The sequence below is a fragment of the Pollicipes pollicipes genome, unplaced genomic scaffold (genome assembly GCF_011947565.3).
Source record: "Pollicipes pollicipes isolate AB1234 unplaced genomic scaffold, Ppol_2.1 Scaffold_6052;HRSCAF=7182_pilon_pilon_pilon, whole genome shotgun sequence".
Taxonomy (NCBI): Eukaryota; Metazoa; Arthropoda; class Thecostraca; order Pollicipedomorpha; family Pollicipedidae; genus Pollicipes; species Pollicipes pollicipes.
The window spans coordinates 22,591,417-22,600,792 of NW_023596805.1; the positions used below are offsets into that span (position 1 = coordinate 22,591,417).

The following is a 9,376-nucleotide window of genomic DNA, read 5'->3' on the forward strand; positions in this document are numbered from 1 at the left end:
GGGACGGGTGCGTTGTTGACAGGGGGGTGCCGAGATCGGGTACGCTGCTCACAGGTGCGGTGCCGGGACCGCGCGTGCTGTTGACAGGTGGGGTGCCGGGACCGGGTGCGCTGTTGACAGGTAGGGTGCCAGAACCGGGTGCGCTGATGACAGGTGGGTTGCCGGGACCGGGTGCGTTGCTGACAGGTGGGGTGCCGGGATCGGGTACGCTGCTCACAGGTGCGGTGCCGGGACCGCGCGTGCTGTTGACAGGTGGGGTGCCGGGACCGGGTGCGCTGTTGACAGGTAGGGTGCCAGGAGCGGGTGCGTTGCTGACGGGTGGGGTGCCGGGATCGGGTGCGCTACTCACAGGTGGGGTGCCGGTCCGGGACCGGGTGCGCTGCTGAGGCTAAGAGAGGCCCCCCGGAGAGACATTACAAATGGGCATGGCAAAGTGGACGGATGGGAGCCTGTAGTGTCAGCTGCTAATTGCGTGCCAATTGAATTAATGTGTGTTGTGCTTGCTGGCTTCTGCAGCATATGCTGTACTGCAATCCGAACATTTATTAGCAGTTTGGGAAACGCTCCAGAAGAATTTTTGAAGCAGCTTGCCGTGTACATTGTTGGCTGTGTTGTGCCCGAGCTACCCGAATATGTGTGCGATTTTAGCCTGTGTTGTGTCGTGCTCGTGTTTGTTGGTTTTCACTGGTGATACTGACTGAATACTAAGGTTCTAGACTTTAAGGTTTCGGCTAGGGCTTGGCGTGCCCAAGAGTCTCTTGTCGACACGACCTATATGGCGTGCCCCTATTGGCGACCGGTGCGGCGAAGTTTGGCTCTGAATACATCGGAAAGTCTACCGTGACTCCTCTCTCTCTCTCGCTCTCTCTCTCTCTCTCTCTCTCTCTCTCTCTCTCTCTCTCTTCTCTCTCCTCTCTCTCTCTCTCTCTCTCTCTTCTCTCTCTCTCTCGCTCTCGCTCTCGCTCTCGCTATCGCTCCGGCTCCGGCTCCGGCTCCGGCTCCGGCTCCGGCTCCGGCTCGGCTCCGGCTCCGGCTCCGGCTCCGGCTCCGGCTCGGCCGGCTCCGGCTCCGTCTCCGGCTCCGGCTCCGGCTCCGGCTCCGGCTCCGGCTCGGCTCCGCTCCGGCTCCGGCTCGGTCCGGCTCCGGCTCCGGCTCCGGCTCCGGCCGGCTCCGGCTCCGGCTCCGGCTCCGGCTCCGGTCCGGCTCCGGCTCCGGCGGCCGGCTGGCTCCGGCTCCGGCTCCGGCTCCGGCTCCGGCTCCGGCTCGGCTCCGGCTCCGGCTCCGGCTCCGGCTCTGGCTCTGGCTCTGGCTCTCTCCGGCTCACGGTGACATGGAGGACATTGAACCGTTCATGCATCAGAACAGTACGAAATGGCCCCACCGGCAGAAGCGCTGTTAGTCCAAACCACCATCATAACCTAATGTACTCAATGCAACCTTCCCAATCACACCTCTCTCAATTTTTTGGGTATGTTGCTATAGCGTGATGCATTTTGTTCCGGTACATTACGGCACAATGCAATACTATGTGAGAGATGCGATAGATGAACGATGAGCACTTCATTTGGGGCAAAGTTGGGGAACGCGCGGACAGTCCTGTACTACCACCCCATGCATGAAAATTCTGGCTGTGTGGATGAGCACGTGCACTGAGCATCTCCACTCATTTGGTGCACGCACCTCCCGGCTTCCCGCGTGCAGCACGTTGCACACGTTACCCTCCCGCCCCCCCCCCCATATAATTTTTTTCAGCATATCCTGTCAAAAGGTTGATGTTCTTCCGAATCCTCTTCAGTTATTCGTCTGACAGTGCCTCCCAGTCTCCCGTGAAGTCTTGGCCTTTATCGTTGCCGAATGACATTGGGTGCAGCTGGGGACAGCCATGGGGGGGGGGGGAGTATTCCTCCCGGGAAACAAATGTCCTCTCCTCTGTACCGGCTGCCCTCCTCTGTACCGCTGTCCGTCTTCCGTACCGCCTGCCCTCTCCTCTGGCCGCCTGCCCTCTCCTCTGTACCGCTGTCCGTCCTCTGTACCGCCTGCCCTCTCCTCTCACCGCCCTTCTCTACCTGCCCCCTCCCCCTCCTCCCTCCTTGCCAGCAGGTCTGACGTCTTTCGGGCGTGGTGATAGCTAGCCAGACCTGACCAGAACGGCAAGTCCCGCCTGTGGGCTTGTAGGCTACGGCGGGGATAAGTTTCTTTGCCACACACTAAAGCTGCCTTTTGGAGATTTGGAGGGTACGCGATGGTCATCGCCGAATAAATTGTCAATGGCCCACTCTTCCCGTGTCCAAGCTCTCTCGTGTCTCCTGAGTAAGATGACATAGATCACGCACACGCCGATTGCCTGGAACGTTTCCCCACCTCCTGCCCGAACAGTGCCTCGCTGGTCAGTATACAGCTCCCCGTGTTCCAATTCAGCACCAGCGAGACCAAATGTTCCCGGCAGAAAGGTGGGCAAGGGCTTTGGTGTAATGGGGGTTTGTGTGATTTGCTCACCCTGTTTCGGGTGGAAACAGCGACTTTTGCACACGGCCAGAGTGCGGGATTTCTGATTTCCCCGGTGATGGCCATGGCATACTTGAGGTAATTTTTTATCTGGTTATGCTAGCAGCCTAGTATATGTTTATATTTCTTGTCACCTTCTATAAACACTTACAATTGGGTTCATTTAATGTAGCGTAGCATGACACTCATGTGCTTTCCGCCTTCATTGCTTTCGAATTTGTGACCTATTAGTGTTCACCCGTTACGTTGCTGAGCTTAGGAGCGTCTCATTATGAGCCGGGTTAAGCCCCCCATTTGAGTAAAGCGTTTCACGGTTGTGTGAATTTTGTAATCGAAATGGCCGGGTCGAAATGCGCACCGGAGTATCAACAGCCCACGTCATAGCCGAAGACGCGTTCGTTCAAGCTGCAGGGTGCGGTTGAAGGCTGCCCTCCGGACCTTTCCATACCCACTACGTAGAAATGTCGGGGCCTTTGTCACGTGACGGGGAATGACACCAGCTGTCAGCTGCCTGGCCTTCAGGCGCCGCTGCCCGGTCGGTGATTGGTTGGGTGCAGCGCCACGCACATTGTGATGCAACGGTCCCGAATTTTCCCCAGCAAGGCGTGCTATTCCGGTCCTTCTCGAAGGAAAAATGACATGACCACGTCCAGCGTACGCTGTCTGATCATATTTTGTCTGACTCTCTGGCAGCCCTTCAATATGGGGCACTCTCTTTAAAGCTTCTCTAAAGCTCTTTCCGTCCATCACTTATGACGTAATGCCAAACCTTTCTGAACAGAGTGTTGTGACAGTGGTCGGCTGGCGGATGACGAGGCGAGGTCCGGCCGGCCGGCTCCGCCGCTCTGGAAGAGCCCCGTCCCTTTTACGTCCTCCTGACGGCGCCCGTCCCCTGATGGCGCCCGTCCCGTGACGTTGCCACGTCTCCTGACGTTGCCGCGTCTCCTGACGCTGCCGCGTCTCCTGACGTTGCCACGTCTCCTGACGTTGCCGCGTCTCCTGACGTTGCCGCGTCTCCTGACGTTGCCGCGTCTCCTGACGTTGCCACGTCTCCTGACGTTGCCGCGTCTCCTGACGTTGCCACGTCTCCTGACGTTGCCGCGTCTCCTGACGTTGCCGCGTCTCCTGACGCTGCCGCGTCCCCTGACGGCGCCGTCCTCTCCACGGCAGGCTCAGCTGTCGGCCGAGGCTGCCGCCCACGGCGACGTCCTCCAGGAGGACTTCCCCGACCACTACAACAACCTCACCATCAAGACGGTCTTCATGCTCAAGTGGCTGACGCACCGCTGTCCGTCGGTGCCGTTCGTCCTTAAAGCCGACGACGACATGTGGGTGGACATGCCGGCGCTGCTGCAGTACTTGCGTGACTGCCGGCTGCCGGGCGGCGCCTGCGCCGATGACGCCGCCCTTATGGCTGGCCTGTTGTATCACCAAGCGCCGACCGACCGTACGCCCGGCTCCAAGTGGTACCTGCCGCCGGCGCTGCGTGCAGAGGAGCCGCTCCCCGACTACATCTCCGGCACGGCGTACCTGCTGACCGGCTCGGCGGTGGCGCCGCTCTGGTGGCGGGCTCTCGAAACGCCGTTCATCAACCTGGAGGACGTGTTCCTGAGCGGGCTGGTGGCGCCGCGCGCCGGCGTGCGCCTGCAGCGCGCGCCGGGCTTCGAGAAGACTCGGCCGCTGTGGCAGCACCCGTGCACGTGTCGCCACCACCTGACCGTGCACGGCCTGGCGCCGGCCGTCATAGAGCGGCTGTACCGCGAGCGCCGGCGGCCCTGCGGCGGCCTTCTCTGGAGCCTCGTCAACCTGGTGATGATCTGGGTCACATGAGCGACGCCGGCCGGCCAGACCAGCTGGGGGCGCTGTCAGGCGGTTGGGCGTGACGTCAGCTCCGCCTCCTGCCAGCGCTGACGGAGCGGCACCTGCTGACGTCATCTTGCTGTTGGCCGCCATGTTGTGGGACGTTCTTGCCTGTAGGGTCTCGTGGGGCATTCCTGCCAGTGTTCTGAGCTGTTGACTCGCATTGGATGTATCAGAACCCGAGCTGTTGTACTCAATTTTGCTGGGACTCAAGTGCCAACTAGTCTCGACGCCAGCTCTCAGGGAACGTCTGCACCTGGCGTGGGGACGAGTGCACACCGCATTTAGCACAGTTACTCCTTCACTCGCTGAGACCAGCTCCGCTCCAGACGCCGCGCGTGGAGGTGGATCTCTGGATGTTGCGCTCCAGACGCGGGGGCACGTGGGTTGTGTTGAGCACTTGTCGGATGATTCCTCAGGACTAGCCTGCTTTCGAGGTCGTGGGGAAGGTAGCACGAAATGTGTTGTCTCTAGTGACTGTTTTCATGTTTGTGCACCTTGTTGCCAGTATGTCTAGTCAACGTGGCACTGCGATGCGGCATGGTCTTATACTGCCATGTAAGTAGGCTTCTGCCGTAACAAATGGCAGAAACTTGGCTGATATTACCTTCCTTTCCCGACCTTCCGTCTTTTTGACATGCGGGATGCTGCTGTCATTGTCCATTGTCCTTAGCTCACTTCCGTTCATCACGGGTGTTTGTTGTAGATGTTACTCCCTAGATGGCGTTACGCTCGCATCACGAGGGCCATTAGCGTGACTTCGCCAAAAGGCCAGTCTTTTTCCTCGAGCGGTATACAAGTTATGAATACATCAAAATACAAACACGTCTGCCGTTTGTGAAACATTGCAGTGTCACTGAGCGCTTAGCATGCATTATACGTGCTGAGAAACTTCGTGCTTCTTGGCGCTGTGTCGTATCAAAATTGAAGAATGGTGTGTGGGACGCACAAATCTTAGACGAGATGGTGTAGCCAGAGGAGACATTAGGGACAACTTCCCCCCAACCTCACCCCATTTTCAACCCGTCCCTACCCAATCCCCATTAAGGTCCTAAAGTCCCCGGACAGTGCTCTCCGGAGACCTCCAATGGCCTCGAAATGCCCAATTTGGCCGAGTTTCGTCTTTGGCTGAATACCCCCTGGCCCATGAGACCTTCAAGGCCCATAAATGCCCCATGTGGCCGAGTTTCGCATCTGGATGGTCCCGGAGGACTTTCCAAAGGCATCCCTTGAACCTCCAGACCCGCTGGCAGCACCCGGCGAGCGTGACCGCGCAAGGTGAACGCCCACGTCTCCACACTATAGCTGCGCCCGAGTATGTGTGCTGGCTGCACTGTCCGCAAAGGAAATGACAAACTACCATCACACTTCATCGATCTAAAAACGTATATGGATTAGAGCAGACCAACTGCCAGCCCCGAACTCGGCTGCTGCCATGGCTTTGTGCAGACGGTGCTGCCGCCGTGCGGCGAAAGTCTAAACTGTGGTGCGGAAGACCGTCTCAGAGGGCGTCCGATAACACGGTGTCAGAGGCACAGAACGGCAAGTTCTGTTATCTGGGACAGAATCTGTGATGTGTGGCGGATTGCCGCGCGTGGTGTGGCTGTTGGTGGGGTCACCCATTAATTACGGTACGGATTTTGCCCACTTTTAAACCCCATCTTGGAGCTGTGAACGGGTTATGCTAGGTGGTGGTCCGTCCATCTGGTTACGCTGTTGAACCATCCTTTTTGACATTTCAGCGTAATGGGCAATCACAGCTGAGCGTAACGTAACGCTGTCTGTCCAAACTCCCCTTCCCTGTTACGCTTCAGCTCTATGTCATCAAGCTTCTTCCTCCACGCCTCGGGCAAGTTTTGGGCTGCCCCGCGTATTATATATATATATATATATATATATATATATATATATATATATTATATATATATATATATATTTATTTATTTATTTATTTATAATGAGGTGCTTGTTAAAAGCTGTCATCAGGGGCGTAGTCTCAGAAAGTGAGTTCGGGAAGGACTGGATCATGAAAAATTATCAAATCTGGCCTAAAATTCACAGACGGGTTTCTCTCCTGATTTGACCCAATTTTCTCGTACAGCGGGGGGGGGAGCAGAACTGGGTGAGGGAGAGGGAAGGCTGAAGTTCCCCCCCCCCGCCCTCCCTCAACTGAAAAGTAAATTACGTCCCTGTACGTTATAGAGCAAAGGTTGGTTGCATTGTCAGCAATGGAAGGCTTAAGCTGTGCATATGATCCTGAATGAGCTGACTTGCCTAACTTGTGATCATCAGTGCGGATGGAAGCGTCGGGCAATGATAATATTGCCGATGTTTGTTCATTAATGGCGTTTAACCAGTGCATACATAGTGATATGTTCGAGGGCAATAACGCAGCATGAGAACTTGCACTTAAACTGCCAAAAACAAGTACTGAAGACTTGTCTTGCCTTTATTAAGTGCAAAATGAATATGAAGCGCCAAGGGCTAATACCATTCAAAGCTTTTGAGCTTTTCTTCAAAGGGACGCGTGCCAAGGGACCCAGTCGCTTGAGCAGCAGTTTCAATTTCAGAGCACTGCAATAGCGTAATAAACTCCGTTTTATCCAGATTGGTTGCGGCTAGCCACGCGGTTCTGCTTTGTACGCATACACGGTGCTCGTCGGGCTCGTCCCACGCTCAGTTAGCCCAACTACGTCATGGTGGCAATGACATGACAATGTGGTGTGATACTGTAACATGACAATGTGGTGTGACAATGTGACATGACAATGTGGACAAAAAAGTGGCAATGACAAATGAGTCCCGCAAAAAATAGCACTCATGTTTTTCATGACTTGCACCTTTCACTGCGATGGTAAGTCCATCGTAAAAGTGAATCTGCCTGAGAGAAGGGCTTCTGATATGCTAGCATGTCCCAAAGATCTATGAGTTTTGTTCGTCCGGATTCCGTCAGTCACCTGTTACAAGTACCGACAGTCACCCGCACACAGCATGAAGCGTGCAGCACCAGGGTGACCATTGCGTTTGTTTTTATGCACTAAACCAAAGGAAATCCACAAGCCGCCCCTGGAAGCACCGTTGCTCGAGTTTCGAGCTTGGACATGCTGTCAATACAGCTGGAGGCAGCCGTTGCCTAGGCGTAACGCGTTGTCGAACATCAGTGCTTTTAGCGGCAAGTGATGACGAACACGATTACATACCTTTTATAGATAACTAATCGCATCACGCCACCTGGCTGACATCCAAGCCTCAAATACGCTTTCTGAACTGCTGGGATTGCCGTCTCAGAAAACTTCAACGAAACCCGTGCTATCTCGAGACATCGCGGCATGCTATGTAGCATGCCTTGTAACCTGCTTGCATGCCACATTTTCCTCTCACATAGGCGGTGCGGGAATGCAATAGATCGGTTTGAAGTTTCCCACGTGGCCAGCTCTTAAATTCATCCCCACTAGTGATATCTTCCACTTGCGTTTAAGTACGCAGAGGCAGCATTACTGCTGATTCTGCACGGCGACGCTTGCAAAAGCATTTGTAGGCAGACACTGATAAAATGCAGTATCATGCAGCCGTCGCTACGGGCGCCGCTGGCGTTCATGGATGCCATAGTTCATTCAAGATCATGTTCGGTGACAGGCTGTAGGCAAGGGACCCCCGCGCGTACTCGTGCGACATAAGAGTCTTGTGTAAGACCGGAGTCGCTGCCAGTACCGGGACGGAGGTTTTCCTTCCGATGTCGGCGAAGAATTCGTTGGTCAATACGAGGTCATCAGGAAGCTGCGTGTGCATGGTCTCCTGCCACTGACGATACCGCGGACAGCAAGAAGCTCGTCTCCCGACCCCCTCGTCTTAGCGCATCGCCAGATGTTCTCGCTCGTCTCCGGACCTTTTCGTCTTGACGCATCGCCAGATGTTCTCGCTCATCTCCGGACCTCTCCGTCTCAACGCGTCGTCAGATGTTCTCGCTGCGGCCGCATTGGTTGGCTGCCTATGATCCAGCTGCCTGTACAGCGCGCCGATGTGACGAAGAGCGCAACGTGTTGCCATGAGCGCCCTAAGCGTCCGACACTGGCAGAGTGGTCGGGTGTGAAGTCAGGTAAGCATCCCGCTGTTTATCTGGTGAACAAGGCTTCAGGACGGCGCCCCAGTCGGGCGCGGCCAGATCCGGTATGATATCAGTGCTCGTTCGGTGATGGTGTGCAGGTGATGTTTTCGCTGCTCTGTTGTGTCTCGCTTTCAAGGTAGTGGTGGCCAGGATATGGTCACTGCAGTGGCTGGACACCACATCCGTGTGCTGGATGTACTTCGGAGACTTTGTGATAACCGAGTCCAGCGGTTATTTATATCCGCTGGGTGAGTGGAAGGTGAGTGCGGACAAATGGCCTGGGTGAATGGACCAAGTCCAGCGATGATTCATATCCGCTGGGTAAGTGAAAGGTGGGTGCTGACAAAGGGTCTGGGTGAACGGGAAAAAAGTATCGAAACCGGACGAAGTGGAGGTGTGTGATGCCTGGCAGGTTCTCGTGCAGCAGGTGACAGATGAGATCTCCCATGATCACCCCGACTGCCTACACCGCACACTGTACAAGGTAGATGTTTTCGTTTCTGCACCCCTGCGTCACGGGCTTGACCACGCGTTTGCTGTCAGGATACTCGCCGCAACACGCAGGCATACAGAGACCTACACTGATTTCTCTCGGGTCCGGAGGTCAGAGGGCTCTTCCAGCGACTCAGAGCGAGGCCGCGCCCTCTCGATGAGTCATCGGATGTGACCATGTTTGCGACTCTACCGACGGCTGCTGGCTGGCGAAGCGTGAGTCCCGGGGCGGGGCATCATGCTCCAGTTGCTGCCGTCGTCTGGGAAGGAGCTAGTCGAGGGAAGAGCATGCTATGGTCAGGGTTGAACCAAGGAGCTTGCAGAAGCATTGGCGCACGTGTTAACTAACAGTGTATGTGCGTTATATCGATTCGTTCTAGAAAAATGCAATTTTCACAGTTATGTACGACAAAA

The 9,376-nt window shown here is 55.7% G+C and overlaps 1 protein-coding gene across 1 annotated transcript in view; it reads left to right on the plus strand.

The window, feature by feature from the left end:
• The window catches only part of LOC119104358 (lactosylceramide 1,3-N-acetyl-beta-D-glucosaminyltransferase), a 10,824-nt gene extending 5,630 nt beyond the window's left edge, over nt 1–5,194 (plus strand). The window contains exon 6 of the mRNA XM_037228053.1: nt 3,670–5,194. Within this exon, the coding sequence (XP_037083948.1) occupies nt 3,670–4,335 (666 nt within the window). The 3' untranslated portion in view covers nt 4,336–5,194. The remainder of the gene's footprint in view (nt 1–3,669) is intronic.
• Nucleotides 5,195–9,376: the final 4,182 nt, after the last annotated feature.